Genomic DNA, 18275 nt, shown 5'->3' with positions numbered 1-18275 from the left:
TTTGTATGTTTTCTTTATTTTGGTCAGTTGCTGTTGTTGAATTAGGAATGATGTGTGTGTGTGTGTGTGTGTGTTGCACCTGCTTGTCGTGTGTGTTAGGACCTTGAGGAACTGCTGAACAGGGTGAACAGTGCAGATTCAGCGCTGGGGATTGAGCGGAGCGGGGGTGTGATCGTGGACCGGCTGCAGAAGGTCCGGGAGAGAAGGAGGAAGATTACAGCAGAGGAGATGAATGCTGTTATAGAGGAGAGAGAGACAGCACTGGCCAGGGTGGGTCTGAACGACACTACACACACACACACACACACACACACACACACACACACACACACACACACACACACACACAAACAAACAGTCGTTATAGAGGAGAGAGACATGTACGCCTTTCATTGTGTCAATGTTTCAAAAATGAACCACACTGTCTCTCCTCTGAATACTGAAAGAAATTGCTATCTCCAGCACTATTGACATCTCCCCCATTTTCTCAATTTTAAAATGCCCTTTGATTGGAAGTCTATTTTGCCGATACATACTGACACACATAGGCAAACACGGCTCACCTAACTAGTTCACATGTACACAATGCAAGAAATCTCTTCCCCCCCTCAAACAGACACACACAGGGGTTGTGTCTGACGTTATCTGTTTTGATTTAGTAAAGCCAACTACTTGATTCACATTTGAGGTTATGGTAGTGTAACCTCAAATATTTGATACATCCACCTTACGTGGATATTTTCAAGGATTTAAAAACAAACAAGCAGTCTGACAAATATTGACATCCAGATATTATACCTCAACATTCAAATGTGGGCCCGGTATTTGCTTGGATATCTGGGATGTTGATATATAGACTAGACCTCTCGTATAGTGATTCAGTGTCCTGTTTTACAACTGGGTTTGTTTGAGGAGAGTTATGCAGATAGGCCACCGTTTTGTACCAATGTGCAAAACAAGTCCATATATTAAAGCTTCCAATTGGCTCATTCATCCCCCTCCTCTCCCCTGTAACTATTCCCCAGGTCATTGCTGTAAATGAGAATGTGTTCTCAGTCAACTTACCTGGTAAAATAAGGTTAATAAAATAGGAACCTGTCACAGCACCACAGTATTACTGTTGACCAAATTATCAACAGAGAAATCCCCAAATTAGAATTTAGGGCAGGGGTTCCAAACTTTTTCACTCAGGCCCCCATTGGGGAACCCCCGTGTGTGTGCCACGTCTATTTCTATAGGCACAAACTGTTCACACCCCTCTTCTTGGCTGAGAGAAAATGTTGACAGTTTATGTATGTCCTGTAATTAGCAGTTTTAAAGCTCATGCCCTGCAGTTCGACACATTTTGCCATGTCTTATGTGTGTTCATGTGATATTTGAGTGACTCAAACGTAACAACAAAAAAATTCGCAAAAGAAACAGCAAAAAAAATTCACCGACTTAGGCTTGTTGACCTGGACATTTCAGACAAGTTAGAAATAGCTCTCTAAGGTATGTAATGACTAAAATGACAAGAGGAACTGATGATGCACTACCCAATTTAGAAATTGCACCTTGTGCCTTCTACTTTTACAACTTCCAAGAGTAAGCTGAAAGCCGGACTTCCTTAAAAAATGTGTCCGTCCATACATGCAACAATCGCCATGTCAGACACTCACTCCTCTTTAGGAAGGTGTGGTAAGAATGTCAATCATAGCTCAGAGTTTTCAGCAGGACACTACTGTGCAGGGAGTCATACGGTCATGCATTCATCTGGGTGGGTGGTCGCAGACAGAGCTGCGAACTGTTTCTAGCTGGAGTTTGACATTTTTCTCTGTAGCCTGGATTTACCAGGCATATTATGATTGGGATGCTTCCTTTCTGCTCCCCTCCCTGTGGGTGAGCTTCATGGATCTCTGTCCCATTCAGCCCGACGCCGGGGCATTAAAAGGCAGGCATCAGACGTATGGAGAAGAAAGGCCTCCGCAACTCCACTATGCCTGCGTTCTAAATGGCGCCCTATTTTCCTATATACTGTAGTGCAATACTTTTGACTAGGGCCCATAGGGCTCTGGTCAAAAGTAGTCCTTGATATAGGGAATAGGGGGTCATTTGGGACTCGCCTATATGTAGACTGAACAGATTCAGCTTCATGGAGGTCACGCTGCTCCGGAGCAACACTTCCGACTGGTCTAAAGCTAGTCTAGTTTCATGTGCCTGTAGACTCTCTCTCCATGAAGAAGGCATATTGGTTTATAGGGCTGTATGATATGCTGATTCAGTTTAAAAAGGATCTCTAATGGGTCCATTTTATAAATGGGATGTGTAATAAACATGTATTTCTAGTACCTTTTCTAGTAATGCCCGGTTAGCTGTATTGGTCCAACTTAGCTACTGTTATACGTTTCAGTCATAAAATTAGAATATGGTTTCAGTATTGTTTCACTGTGTTCTGAGACTCAGTAACAGAAGAACCACAGAACTAGAATGAATAGAACAGGCGTCCCTATTCAAGTCAATGATGGCATAATTGGTGAACTGGCTGCCTCATTCTATTTCTATGAAAAGAACACTCCTGTCCTCTCCTGCTCATTTCTCATCATTGGTTCAGTCTCTTCTCTCCTCTCTCATCCACCTCTGTTAATTTTGTTGTCCCAGGTGTTCAAGCCATTTTATGAGGCTTTTTTATTTACAATGCCTAAATCAAAGACTGTATGTGGACTTTGAGGGGACTTCCCTTTGTTCAAAATACAAGCTGGTGCGATCAAGTTTTACGCTCCAGAGAAGTTCTTCAAAATATGAGAGCCTAAATCTGATTTGAAAATGTGTTGATTCTCCAGATTTGTACACATTTACAGCAGTGCTCACACATTTTAAAATCTAGTAATCAGCTGACCAATGCAATGACTCAAGTTCATAGAAGTCAGTCAATGAATTTGAGGTTGACTCAAGTTTTGAGGTTGTCAATGAGGGAGATGTCGCCAGTCTTCTTAATGCCTCTGACTTTAACACAAGGCTGAGTGGGAGCAACCAGCCGAGCTCAACCCTAGACTACAACCATATCTCCACAAAACCCTGGGCTAACATCACATTCACATCTCCTGGAAAAAATATTGCCCCTGCTTTTTGCGGAGGGCCAAAAAAATCATCTTTGGAGCAATTTTAAAAGTAGGTTACAAATGCCTGTTCCTAATCCCTGTGAGGCGGGGATGGTCTCCACACTCTATCCTGAAGGATTTCTGCGTCCCCTGCTGCTCTTCCTATCCCTCTCTTCATCTCGAAGGGATTAGCCCACTGCGACTACCAGAGGGCCGCTACACCCACCAGCCTGCTGGAATATGAAAAGCTGGATAAGTGAAGGGAGGGAGGAGAAACAGGAACACATCTATTCTGTCCTATACCCCCCCCCTTATTTTCTCTCTATAAAGTGAATGCTGCAAAACAAAGGTTATTGATTTCTTAGGTACCTGGCAGTATGGTTACTTTATGCATTAGTGAATATTGTTCCTTGGTAGACTAGTGTACATGTTAAAAACTGAGTGCTGACATTTTGCTATGTTCTGATTTTTGTCGTCTCTCATTGTCAGATCCACATATTTTCCCAGCGTCGATGATGTGTAACTGAGTGACGAGCCTCTGATTTGATTGACCGTGTGATGCACGTGTGTTTTCAGGCATAATGCGCCGAACATATGTAACGCTAGGTAGTCTGTGTCTGCTCCGTCCTCCATGTGTTCCGAAGGAGTGATGTGTTTGGGGGCCGTACTGTAGCTCCAGGAGTGGCCTTCCTAGCCTGCCTGGGAAGAGTAGAGAGGTGCGCTCCTTCTCTCTGTGTTCAGATTGAAATACTTTTAGTCCAAAACATCTGTTGCCTGTAAGCCATAACTCACCCTGACACTAAAGAGAAGCTTTGTGTTTTGTCTGGACCAGGAACTATTATTCCAGACGGCAGAGGAAGAGGATGAGGGACGAGAGCAGCGAGCGGGGCTTCTAGGCTGCGCCCGCCTGCTCTTGTTTGCGGGAGCACTTTGGTATTTTTTTTAGGCAGCTGGATGTCGAAACATTGCGGCTTGTCAGGGTGAGAGGGATGGTTTACATTCCTGGTAAGTGTCCTTTAGTCTTAGAATGTGCACATGGAGAAGAACACATATAGACTGGTATGAAACAACTCTGGCTTACAATAACACTGAGACGATCTGACTGAGCCGCGGTCTGTGCCACGGTCTGGGTGTTTATACTGTCCGTCTGTCTAGCTGTCTGTCTGTCTGTCAGTGTAGTCTGCAGTGCCTGTGGGAAAAAAGCAGGCGAACTGCTGACATCAGAGTAGATAACAATCACATAGTATGTGGTTATTCACGTTGCGTCTGTTTATGGTATTGAAAAAGATACCTTTTGGTCATTATTTTTAAATACTTTTATGAAAGCTTCATTGTCATCAAAGTATATTGCATGTTATAAAGTCATTAAATAATGTATTTATACATGCTGAAGAATAAAGGTCGACACATACATTTGCGGTATGAAGTATTTTTTTCCAGAAATAGACCAGTGAAAACAAGATGTCTCTGATCTTTTCAAACGGTTGTAACTGGTCGGTTTGGCCTATAAATTCTCCATTTCTCTTCGTCCTTCATGACTCATAAGAAGCTTCTCTGCCAAGGAGTAGAAACCGAGAGCTACTGGTGAGAAAGACTGGCTGATGCATGTATACATTTAACTCTGCCTGCCTGGCATGCCGAAGCTTTCACTGCACTGCGATGGGCGAATTCCCTACTAATGTATTTCAAGTGATTATTTCCCTTTCTCTTCCTCTGGCTCTTCTTCCGCAGTGCAAGCGGCTGGAGCAGGATCTCCTACAGGCGAGAGAGCAGAGCCAGACTTCAGCAAACAACTTGAGACACCTGACTGCCGAAAACAATCAAGAGCGTTCTCGGAAGGTAAATCTACCTCCCCTTCTTTTTGCCCCTCTCGCAAAAGAATCCTTGCAAATTAAGGCTTTGAGCAGCACAGGTTATCCTTCTCTAGGGTTGCGTTCCAATTGTCACCCTTTTCCCTATATAGTGCACTACTTTTGACCAGAGAGCCCTATGGGCCTTGGTCAAAGGTAGTGCACTATAAAGGGAATAGGGTGCCATTTGGGCCTAGAACTCTGTGTATGAATACAAGGGGCTGTGTACATTACTGTGCCGAGCTCACTGCTGCTGTTTGCCAACAAGTCTTATATGGCCTCCCCCACTCCTACTACAGTATGCTGGGGTCTTACTTAGATACCAACCCCTAAAACCAGCCCTGCCCCCACACTCACACACCACATTTCCATTTAAATTTTCCTCACAGGTAAAATGGTATTGTTTATTCAACCACTCACTGTTTGCTTGTTTTTTGCCCTTATTTGGCCTGGTGATCTAAAGCGATAGAGCTGTTGGTTGGGTGATCCAACCAACTATTTGATGGGATTTAGAAATGACATCATCAACAAGGGCTAGGGCCGTAATGTCACACACACACCCACACACACACACACCCACACACACACACACACACACACGTGTCCCCTCCAGTGAGGTACAGGGTAAACACAAGACTATTTGATTTCTTCCATTTATCTGATGAAGCAGAGCCCCCTATGCTTAATGCGGAGAGAGTGAGCTAAAAACATGCTCATTAGATGGGGCTAGCTAGGTGAACGGTATCACCCCACCGATGAGCCTGAAGTAGCAAGGTTGCCTGAGAGGTCAGCTGATGGTCCCATTAAGAAAAGGATTCTCTGAGGATACAGTAGATTACACTGCTATATGTTTGCAGTCAGGCCTATTCTGACTAGTGCTTGCCTATTGCTCTGTCTGTAGTCATTCACTGCTCTCTTCTCCTTGTCCTTTGGCTGACTGAGCTCTCGAGTCACCACCATTTTGGAATTGATAGAAAAAGCAATAAGGCACAGAATTACTACATAGCTAGCTCCCTTATTGTTGCCTCTGACCTATTCCAACAGCTACATTTTATACATTATATTTTACATTATTTTATACATTATTTTATACTTTTTATTCTCATAATTAACATTTGCTTTAGGATTTTCAGATGACTACTCTCTCTGGGTGTGATTGCCACATTTTTTAATCCTTATATTTCACTAATAGAATTCATGATCATGAAAATCACGGCAATATTTGTTGGCCAGTATGGTGAAACGGACACACCAGATGTTTGTTGACGAAAACAATGAACACGTTTGTGACTAGGAGTATTGTGGTCATTTTATTTATTTCAGGTGACTATGATGACTTCTTCTCCTTTAACTCAACTATGAGAACCTCCGTCCAGTCTTCTTCTGCTCTTTCTAAAGGCTGCTTGCTGCCAGGATTTGTACTCTTCTTTATTTCTTAGAAGGTTTCTCCACTGATGGCTTATTAAGAAATATATTACATTTTGTTATTAATGTAGCAGTTGGTTTTTCTATAAATCCCCTTAATTACAGATTGGCTCCTGGGATTACAGAGCGGGGTTTTAATTTAAAATGAAACGGGAACAGCTGTCATAAAATTAGTCAACAGTGCCGGGAACAGATCCACAAAACAATTTAAAAACTCACAGATCTTTGATTCATCAATTGACATTTTACTTTAAAGAAACCAGCTGAGAGAAAATTACTTTTAAATTGATTTCACAATAGAAAGGTCAGTGTCGGAAAGTCTTCTGCTGAAATTCATCGTGACGTGCAGAAAATGTACTCATTTTAAATCGATTTTTTTCCTATAACTGCATGAACGGACTCTCTGTATACTCATAACCTATGGTTTATTTTCTAAAGAATTATAGAAACAGGGACAGGGGACATGGCCAACCCAACATTCCCAATTTGTTTACATTTTAAGATCCCCAGACTTGCATTTGATCATGATATCAAATTCTTCCCTAGCATGACTAAGTAATGTCAAGTAGAAGTGTTGTGGAGGAGCAGGCTGAATCTGAGCTGCTAGGGCTAGCTAGAGGGAGGAAGCAGTCGTAATGATTAACTGCGTTGGCGAGGCGGGGAGAGGAGCATTGCAGTGCGATCATTCTGGGCTGTCAGTGCTTGAAAGAAAAGCTGGTGTGCAAACACAGGTGGTTCAGGGCTAGGGCAGCCACTACAACAGACCACTTGAAATGACCTGAGCATTGAGAGCAATGAGAACCCCTCAACCCCGGCCCTCTCCTCTCCACCCCTGCCATTTCAGAGGGCCCTAAAGTCACAGACATCTACTCCGCTCAAGACAAGCCCACACACTCTCTCACACACACACACAGAGCTTTAGGACCCACTTGCAGAGCGTCCTTGAGAAGACTGAAGAACTGGTTCTCTCACAGGCACTCATAGATGAAAACATGATTTTTCTGTGTTTTATATACATTTCTATTCACACTGAGGTGGGAATAATAGTGTGAAATTGTGAAAATTATGATAATGCCTTTTCGTGTAAGTTTGAAATGTTTGGGATGGAGTTTTGGCCTGCCTGGTGACATCACTGTGCGGTAAATTAGTTAATAGACCAATAAGAAGAGACCAAACCTCTCTACCAATAACAGCTCGTTTTCAGTTTTCCCCTCCCCACTCAGACCACTTTCAAACTGTCCTAGCCAAATTCTTGCTTGAGAAATTGCTCTTTTTGTATCTTAAAAAAAAAAAATACAATCACAGTAAGGTACATAATTGCTACCCAGAAATGATTTGATATTGAGCTAGAAACAGCAGCATTGGACCTTTAAAAAATTAAAATAGGATCTGAAACCTACAGCTTGATACTATTATTTGTTGAAGACATTATCATGAAAGCACAGTCATCATACACTTGCTCATTAACTAGCCCTCGGTTTAATGTGAATGCAGGTACGTTACTTTTGCTGCGGTCTAGTATGTCAAGGGCTTAGTTGCCAGGTGTGGTCTCTGGCTGTCGCTATCTCTTTGATTGATGCCCATTAACATTAGCAGGTGATTCAGACTGGAGGGCAGGAGGAGGAAAGGCAGTGCAATTTGACACTAGTTTAAATTCAATTATTCTAATTGGTCACTACAGATGAATAAGATTACGGAGAATGTTGAGAACATAGTCCAGAATAAAACGTCACTAGATATATATTAGATCTTCTATTTATATCCATCAACAAAGTCCACATCAGTCAATAGTTTGTTGTGTGTCATAACAGATGCAGCTTTCCATAGATTGATCTTCCCAGTTCCCACCGAGTCAGAAATGCCAGCCAGTCCCTGCTGCCAATCTGTTGCACTTTGGCCCCATCCGCCTCACCACCGGCTGTATGCCCTGCAACCTCCTGTACTGTACCTCTAAAAGGTCACGCTAGTTATTCTCCTTCACAGGACTGCCTGCCTTCATCACAACAGGTTAACCCGCTACTCTGTCAACCTCATTTGGATATTATTGTAATGAATGCTGATATAATACATATGATTAAAAGAAACAGGCTTTGAAGTCGAGCTCTCCTCCCTGTTGGTGAAAAGTACATATTGACTTTAGAGGTTGGCCTCTTTTTGATGTTCTCTTTGACTTGGGAGACCTTGGTGCCAGTAATTAGAAGGATGGTTCTGGAGACCCGAGGGGAAGCTGCATGTACTTAGTTAGGCCAAAGGTGTTTATAGCAGCAGACCAGACCCCAGCCCAGTGCTCATATGGTTTCAGCCTCTACAATCCTTGTCCAAGTCATAAAAGGCTTAAAAAATCAAGTGCATTTTTCCCCGACAACATTTTTATTTATTTTTTACAGTTAGGTACTTTCTGAATTTGTCCAATAAGAACACAGATTTCCCTTTTTGCAGTGCCCTACTGAACATAACCCTGTTGTCCAATCCTCGTCTCCTGTCACAGATTTAGACAAATCCCCTCCTAGCTCTCTCCCTCCTCCCCTATCACACAGAAGCTATAGATATTGCGGTCATTTACAGTATGGCCCTGTCTGCCTTGTTTATTTAAACCTCCTCCATTGTTCCCTCCTCTCCCAGCTGTTTAGAACATCAATACATCTGTTTCAACGGCTGCTAATTAGCAGGGTCTTTATTGTGGGCCAGGTTTAACCACAGGGTTGCCCAGGACACATTCACTCACACACACACACTGTTTACCCAGCGTCCCCTGCTCCCACCCACCGCCGCGACCAGTCCCGCCGGCCTCCCTTCCCGGTAGGCCCTCTGAGTAGGTGCTGAGTGGAGAGACAATAGCATGAATGGGATCCCCTCAGAGCATCCTCATTGTGTTGGATGCTCCCTGTGTGCTGCTGGGACTGCTGGCGCTCTACATGCGCTGAATTAAAACGCTGTTAAAAGACATACGCTGCAGACATGGATAGTTCTCTGTCTGAGAGGAATCAGGGATGTTACGTTTGCAGCTTCGGCCTCAGTACGAAAACTACTGCGAGAACCCATAAAGAAGTGATAATTCAGCTGCATTTTAACATGATTTGGTTTTGAGTAAACTACTTTTCCCAGTGTTCAAAAACAGAATGCATAAGATGTTTTATGAAAAGTGTGATAACTTTATTGTCAAATCAAAATGGTCAAAATGCAGGAGCATTTGTGAATGTCTTCTTTCAGAAAGAGAGCCATTGATGAAAAACATTGTGCCCGGGTGTTTGAATCAATGTCACTTGACTGCTACAAGCTGTGTTTGTCAAACTGTGATGGGATGTGTGTGTGTGTCTGTTCCTTGTGTTTTTACCAGAAGGTGCTGGAGATAGTCAGTCATATGTGTTCTACACAAAAGATCAGTGATGTTACAATTAGTAATCATGTTCCATCTATTCATTGCATTTCTATCTGCATCATTCTGAACGGTCTGTCTGTCCGTTGTGTGGTAGTGTTACCAGGAGGACGTAGAAGCGGTCCAGAGAGAGAGAGACAGGGCCCTGGAGCACATTCAACGGCTGGAGGAGGAAATACAAACACTGCGAACGTACCACAGGTGACACACACACACACTTCCCCTTTTAAAAATGCTACACCTTCACTATCATCTGCTTAGGAGATTCAAATATAGGAATCCCTATCTGCATAAGTGAACATTCACAGTTAATAGGAATATATGGCGTATTGCTGCTTGGTACATTGATATGATATCTGCTGTGGTTACGCAGCTCCAAATATTGGATATTTAAAGGCACAACAGTGAAATATGATAAGCGATATATTAGTCTGCTTTGATGTGACTTAGCAGGATCTTAGTGGGAAGTAATTTGTGTAATCATATAAATAATGTAATGCTCAATCGTGCATTTTTCCAATAGTACATTTTATGTAAACAAAAAGTATCCCATAATTTATGTAACAATTGTAAAATACTGACCCTAGTAATAAAGTATTATATTCCTGTGTAATTTTGAATCCGATTCTGCACCAATAATACCAGCAGCAGGGAGAGTGTTACACATTCATGGGACCATAGATCCTTTCAATTGTATTTGGCTGAAAGAGTTGGGGGTGTCACACCTCATTTTAACTTCTTAATCAAATAAAATGCTGCACAGCAAGACAGATCATTGCTCTCCCACTTATTAAAAATGAGAAGCATGTTCTGAGCCAGCTCTCCCTCCAACATACTCAAGAAAATCCATATTAAGAGTTAAAACTGGACCTCATATGCCGTGTTTGCTCTGGATTGAGATAGCTAAAATAAGTAATTACACTCTAGTTAGACTTATAATATGAATCCGTGGGAACTTCTTTATTAGAAGTTTTGAAAAATAAGGAAAGGTTGCTTTTTATTTGTCTCAGCTTTAATCCGCCAATGACAGTTTTTGTCATTTGTCATTCAATGGAAGAAATGAACGCCTTAAAAAAGAGACAAAAAACATGGGACACTTGACCTTCCAGCAGTGTAGATATCCTTCATTGTGTATTTTCCGTTGGCTCAGAAAGTAGCTGTTCTGGTTTGGTAACCTGCATCCTGTTCTTAATGTTTCCCATATTCTGATAGTACGTTTTATCTGCATCTCATCTGTCACGTGGTTGAGTGTTTGTCTGGCGTTGGTTAACACATTGTGACAGATCTATGGTCCTATTCCCACTACGAGATACGAAGAAGAGTCTGAGGAGCGGGGTGACGAAAGAGAATACTTTCTAATTCTACCACATTACATTGTTGCCTTAACTTTCGTTGTGGATGGCAACGCAACATTTTGGTTCGCAGCTCAAATTGACTGTAAATATCACTGTAGCCACTGGCCATTAAGCACAAACTATTCAACAATGACAGAAACCTTTCTTCTCAAACATATGACACTATTGAATAATGCAACCAAACCATATTTACACTCTTGAATAATGCAACAATTTACAAGCATGTATGTGCCGCCAATTAAAGGCTTGATTTTCTCGTCAGTATGCTACAAGACAAAATCACAGAGTTACTATAAGAGCATGTCTTCATCAAGTAATGTTAGCCTATCACAAATTATATATTTTTATCAATATCATGCAAATCATTACATATGGTCAAAGCAAATTGCGACTGAAAATGCGGGTATGAGTGAATTCACCTCAATAAGCTGTTTTATATGGAAGCCCATACCTGCCACAAAAAAAAGAATAATCTTAATGATTTGTTAATGTGCACAATTAGTCTGTGCTTCAGTGTGATCAACTGTAGACTACTAATAACAACCACAGCTCCAGGTATCCCAGAGACACCTATGTGTTCTGATCCCATCGGGGCCAGGGGAAACGTAGCATCATGTTTTTATAGCCCAAGCTACAGTATGTATTTCTAGCCTAAAATAGGCCCATTTATTTGTATTCTGAGAAAATGTGAATGTGATCAAATTTGGTTTATATTCACACTTCAGGTGGCTAGGCTACCTAGGCCTTTTTCATCCATATTATTGACTTGAATTAATCAATTAACAAAATAGTGATGACATACTGTATGAGTATATTTTTAATTACAGATGCAAAGGCCTATACGATGCAACCCTGCATTACCCATATAAAACCGTTTTTTTTTCTTCATCTGATTTATTACTGTTGTACGCTGCAACTTGGGTCCGAAGTTGGTTAAATTAGCCTACTACCAGATCAGGAAAAACTCTGGGCCTCTGGAAAACAATTCCCTCCCCCCACCTCTGAAATCACCACACAATGTAAAAAATGAAGGGGGAAAAAATAATAACTACATTTGACATGTTTTTGAGGATGGGATTCCATTGTTTTATTTGGCTCAGTGCAGTTGGCAGCTAATGTGACAATTTCAGAATGTAACAGGCTGTTACTACAATTTCAGGCAGAAACTTAATAAAGTTTCAAATATTAGGAAAATGTCTATAGATTTCAGCTGTTTTAAAAACATTTCTCTGTTATTACCATTTATACTGTAAGAATGTTGGCTCAACGTGACCATTTTGTTCACACTGCCCTGCTTTAAGGAGGCAACTGTCTGGGGTAGCAGTCAAGACGTAGCAAGCACGCAAGTTTACATTTGAGTAATATGTGTAGCCGACGGTATTTTTACCAGAAGTGTAGTAAATGGGAAGAGGCTCTGAGAACATTAGTAGGATTTTCTGAAGCCCCCACCTCACCCTGGCTTTACTCCTAGGACACTGAGGACGACATTGTTTTCTCCTCTTCTCAGACAATTTGCTTTGTGTGAGAACGGGAGAAAGAAAGCGCGAGATAGAAGAGTGGGTCTTGTACTGGTCCTGTGGTGCTAGACCTTTATGTGGGGAACCAGCCTTCAAGGCCCAACAAAGCCCAGAAGAGAAGATGGCTCGGCTATGTGTGTCTGTTTGCTCTGAGGATTCACTGGCCCTCTCCATTGTGTCCCCAGGATAACAACACACCCAATCACATGAAAGGGAGGCAGCAGACGTCAAATAAAAATGAAGAAGAAGAGAAGGGGCCAAAACGCTAGCGACCAGCCAGCCTACCTCGTCAAAACACAGACTCACATTATGGGGTTCCATGTTCAGAGAAACCCCTGTTGATAAAAATCAAAAATAGGGAGAAATGTACTAGCCGGCGTGGGCCAGTTGTTTTAAAGGGTTGACGTTGGAGGTGCTGGAGGGGGTGGGCTGAGGGAGAGGGGAGATGGACGGTGCTTTGTTTGAGACCCAGCCAGACCAGGGCGGTGTTCCAAATGTGTCCTAAATGCCACCCTATTACCTACATAGTGCACGACTTTTAACCGGAGACCTATGAGCCCTGGTCAAAAGTAGTGCACTACATAGGGGAATAGGGTGCCATTTGGGACTGAACCCAAGGCTGCTGGAGGGAGTCAGTCAGCCCAAGCAGGACACGTATTAACACTCCGGACAGACAGAGAGACGGCTCCCTGGGGAAGACTGATTATAACGGAGGCTGAGTGGGTCGCACTTTAACACCTAAAAACTCAATAGTCATTAGCTTGGCTAGCAGACGGAAACAAGACAGGCTGCCTGGAGTTTCCTACTGGGGCTTCACTATATACGTTCATATCTGCACAAAACCCCGATGAAGGCTCTGCATTGGCTTTAACAGTAAAGAAGTATTTTTCTCAACTTCCACTGTCCCTCAGGAGTTGCTGAATTTCCTCTTCACTTTCATGGGGCATTTTAGGTTAATTTTAAAGTGATACATAATGTACGTCACCATCAATCCTGACTGAGTAACAACAAGGAAAAGTGAACCATTGCCTCAGACTCAGGGTTAGCCCGGCCTTTTCAGTCTGTGCTGCCCAATACATTTGGCGGATTGTCTGGGAGCCCTCCGAGCAAGCTAAACTCCATCGAGATAGAAACGGAGGAAGTAATTCAAAACGCACAGCGGCACCCTGGCAAACTCCCGAACCTCAAACCCAAATTGGTTTGTGTTCCTACATCGTAGGCAGATGATAGAAACGCGTTATTTAGGGACAAGCCAGTATAAACAGCGTGGACACTCCTCCCAGTGCTGAGAGTGTCTCACTGTGATTTATTTCTATGGTAGTAGGAGCCAAGATATCCTGGTCCCAGATTTGTTTGTGCTGTCTATGGTCTTTAATATATTGTCATGCCAAACATGACAACGACCATAGGAGTTGGCTATACAGCATAAACAGATCTGGGACCAGTCTAGATCCAAGGCACTGAAGGTGGCTATCCTCCCAGTTAATGTGGTTTGGCTTGGGATACTGTACATGTGTCATAAAAGGTGAGATGACCTGGCTGCCTCTCAGAGGTAACAAGATAGGTAGGTGACCGAAGGTTATCCTGTCCAGTATGTAGCTTGGCGTACCTGTCTGGTAACAGGAGAGGTCTGTGACCAGGCTCTCTCTGCTGACCTTGTGGTTTATTTGTTTAGAGCCCAGAGAGATAAGTCTCTATTAAATGGTATTTTACATACCCAGCCCCTAACAATCCTCCTCCACACTAACCATTAACCATACATACATCCTAAAATGGCACCCTACACCCTTATATAGTGCACTGCTTTTGACCAGGGCCCCACAGGGCTCTAGTCAAAAGTAGCGCACTATATAGGGAATAGGGTGCCATTTGTGACATACCCCATCTCTAGAATTGGAGGGCAGGTTCGTTGAGCTCTAGCGTCTGTGCTGTGTTATCTGATATGGGGGACTTAATGGCTAACTGTTCTGCGTTGCAGACTGTTCTGTAGGTCACTGGCAGAAACTGGAGCAGAAAGCCACCATGTTCAAAAACACAGAAGGAATAGTCATGAGCATTCTATAGATAGACACAGACGCACAAGAGCAGGTGGGGAGATAAGAATGAGGAATCTGGAGCGGAGCGTCACTTGTTGTAAATACTGTACTTCATGACAAGAAAGTCATGGGAGCTAACTAGACCTATTTCTCACTCCAGCTAGGTATTTGAATGAAACACAGATGGATGAAACGTGACCAGATCAGTACAACAGGAGCTTCCTAGCTAGATTAAACGGACACTCGTCCTCATGAATGGAACGTGATCAGCTCCACAGTACAGTACATGCATGGCCTTGTGCTTTTGTTGTTGTTCCAAGGAGTACTTCCCATGGAAGTTGTCAGCTCTATTAAATATTAGTGCTAAAATCCCCTAATTTTACTTTAATATGATCACAGTAGCAGATTTCAGTCTAGAAACACAACTTCAAATCACCTCTCATCTGGTTTGTGGTCTCGTTTAACCACTCTCTCTCAATAGGTAGCTCTCTGTGTCTCCCTGGGAGAATCTCAATTGGTTTTGCTGTCTTCCGTCCTCTCCTTGCCTCTTTTTGAAAAAGGTCATCGAGGAGTGGAGGCGAGGAGAGGAAAGGTTTCATTGCATGAAATGAGACTCCTCCACTCACGTTTCATCAGGCAACTGACGTTTACAGGGATGAAATCCCCAAATAACGTTGTATATTGATCAAAACAAATATAGCTAGTTGTGCAAGACATTTTATAGATACAATGATTAGTAGCATATTGTTTTTAAATGTGTGCAAACAACAACCGATTCAAAGGTGGGCTGGCGGATTTTAAAACGCTTCCGAAGCGCGAGGATACTCTTGTGCATCCTCTGCCGAAGCAGGTAATTAAGGAGGGGAGCAGACTCCTATGTTTGCCTACTAATGAAACGACACTCTCTTCGACCACTTATCGGTTTCCGGGTCACAGAGGAGTCGAGGAGAAGACGGACTTTTGCCCAATTCAGAATCTCCCCCTTCATTCTCTCTCCCTGCTTCGTTCGCCCTTTCGCTCTACCAGGAAATGAATTTGAACAGTTTGAGGACAATGTTTCTCTCTCCTGTTGATCGGTTTCCATGTGTGTTGTAAAGGGAGGGGTATAGTGTAGCTGGGGAGTCGAGGCGCGGTGGCCAGGGTCAGATAAAATAATCCATATTTAAGCAACACTCCCCTTCCCTCCTCTGTCCTTGTTTGTCACTGTCATCGGGCCTTCAGACCCAATATGTTTACATTTAATTAAACAAAGCACACAAACTTTACATCACTTCCAATAGCTATCAATAGCACAGCTGAATTGATTACCCTCAGCTCTGGAAAAACAAGAGGAAGCATTAAACAGGAGCTTTATCTTCCCCCTCTGAAAGTCATTACAGGCCAGAATGACTGATATGATTTTAAAGCTATGTCCACACGCCTACCTGGAATGGCAGCAGAGACCTCTGGTCATTAATCTAGATTAGATTGTCAGCCGTCAGTGGACAACTGACTATAATGTCGCTAATGGAGGATAGAAAGGGTATTGTTATCTGACCAAAGCTTATTACCTAGCTCGGCTCTCCAACCCTGTTCCTGGAGAACTACGGTCCTGTTGATTTTCACTCCAACACTAATCTAGCGCACCTAATTCTAATAATTAGCTGGTTGAGAAGCTGAACCAGGTTAGCTACGACTGGGGTTGGAGTGAAAACCTACAGGAGAGTAGCTCTCCGGGAACAGGGTTGGAGAGCCTTGACCTAGCTAGTTACCTGCACCTTCAATGAATGGGGTTGTTTTAATGTTTAGCTTTGAATTGATATTTAACTCTGCTGAGGTACAGTGATTTTTTTTTCATCAAGCAAATTGTGGAACATATATAATATAAGTCTTTCAGTTGTGGAAGTGGAATGCCCTGGGGTTATTGCATACTTAGTTATATTGCAAGTCAAGGATTGTGTCATCCAATGGCCTTCACCAGATTGTTCAATGATGTTGATGATTATTATTTCTATTTTATCTCTGTGCGTCAATAGCAGTGACTTGAAACTCTTGCTAAATTAAGGATCACATATTGGTCTTTGGAGAGAGAGAGAGAGGGAGAGAGAGAGAGAGAGAGAGAGAACCTCATTATCCAATCTCATTTTTAATCATATTGCCAGTGAGACATATTTTTCAAATATATTTTTTCAATTGATTGGACACATTCTTGTGGGATTGTCCAAAAATATGCATTGGAATTGGTTTGTGTTAATAACTGAACTGGGGACGGGTATTGTTCCTGTACTGTAATCGAGTGAAGAATTAAGTATTAAAGCTGTAATAGGATTTGTCCCAAATGGCCCCCTGTTCCTACTTGGGCTCCTGAGTGGTGCAGCAGTCTATGGCACTGCATCTCAGTGCTAGAGGCGTCACTACAGACACCCTGGTTCAAATCCAGGCTGTATCACAACCGGCCGTGACTGGGAGTCCCCTCCTTCCCAATAGATAATGGGTTTTGTCAGCCCTTTACTAAAGTGAAGAGTACCCTACACCACCCTACCAAGCTCTATTGATAATATAACCACACCAATGTAGTGTTTACCTCAATCGTTCTCTTTTTGAGAGCTGCTTTCTCTCTCTTTATTTGAGAGATTCTCTCTCTCTCTCATCTCATTGGAAAACACCTGTCTGCTTTCACCTTGTGCTCCTGTGTCTCAACCAGTTTGATGCTCTCAGTCGCATACACACACACACACACACACACTCGGTCACACTCGTTTGATGCTTTCAGTCAGTCAGTCCCGTCAGTAATGTACGGTAATATATTCCACTGACATTCTGCTGCATTATTGCCTCCAGATATTGTCTCATGTAGTGACATAGCGTTTGAATATTAAACGTGTCTCTTTGCCACGGGGTGTTAATACAGAATAACGTTCCCTACTGTCAGTTAAACTGCAGGCATGCTTTCATTGGTTAAGGTCAAGTTTCTGTCTGTTTGTGTTAGGAATGTGTCCAGCTGCACTCTGACTGCAAAGTCAGAAGTGGAGAGTAAAGGAAGCCTGTTCAGTGCATCATTCCTGTACTGCACTTTCAAGCTACAAGATCTACTATTGTATCATTCTCATCCTTCCTTTTTCTACAACCTATGCTGTACTTGTTGTAGCTGAGGTTGTTTTCAGTAGTTGTGCCTCTTTGGTGTTCAGTCGACCCAGTATGTACAAATATTTTCCTCCCGCCGAATTCAAAGCCAAAGGATCATATCAATGTGTCAGTCAAATATAATGAGAACTGCTTTTTTCCAGAGTGCCTTGTTAACAGTCCTAACGCTATTGTTGTTAGCTGACACCCTGTAGCTTCCTGAAGTACCGGTATGTTGCTGGTGATGTGTTGACGTCCATAGTTTTACTGTGTAATATTTTAGTATCTGTGCGATGATGGATTATTGTGATGCAAGGGAGAATTCAATTAAGCAATGGTGGAAAAAGTATCCGATTGTCATACGTTAGTAAAAGTAAAGATACCTTCATAGAAAATGACTTAAGTGAAAGTCACCCAGAAAAATACCACTTGAGTAAAAGTCTAAAAGTATTTGGTTTTAAATATGTTTAAGTATCAAAAGTAAAAGTATAAATAATTCAAATAGCTTATAATAAGAAAATCAGACGAAGCATTTGT

The 18275-nt window shown here is 42.4% G+C and overlaps 1 protein-coding gene across 5 annotated transcripts in view; it reads left to right on the top strand.

Moving 5' to 3' along the window:
• The window catches only part of mipol1 (mirror-image polydactyly 1), a 73609-nt gene that overhangs the window by 46619 nt on the left and 8715 nt on the right, over positions 1-18275 (top strand). For all 5 annotated transcript variants that reach the window (XM_014194627.2, XM_045717667.1, XM_014194636.2 and 2 more), the window contains 3 exons: positions 100-270; positions 4809-4916; positions 9826-9929. In XM_014194627.2, coding sequence (XP_014050102.2) covers positions 100-270; positions 4809-4916; positions 9826-9929 — 383 coding nt within the window. The remainder of the gene's footprint in view (positions 1-99; positions 271-4808; positions 4917-9825; positions 9930-18275) is intronic.

This window comes from Salmo salar, chromosome ssa01, assembly GCF_905237065.1.
Source record: "Salmo salar chromosome ssa01, Ssal_v3.1, whole genome shotgun sequence".
Lineage (NCBI taxonomy): Eukaryota > Metazoa > Chordata > Actinopteri > Salmoniformes > Salmonidae > Salmo > Salmo salar.
The sequence above is the reverse complement of the archived record's forward strand: the minus strand, read 5'-3'. Positions and strand labels throughout refer to the sequence as shown.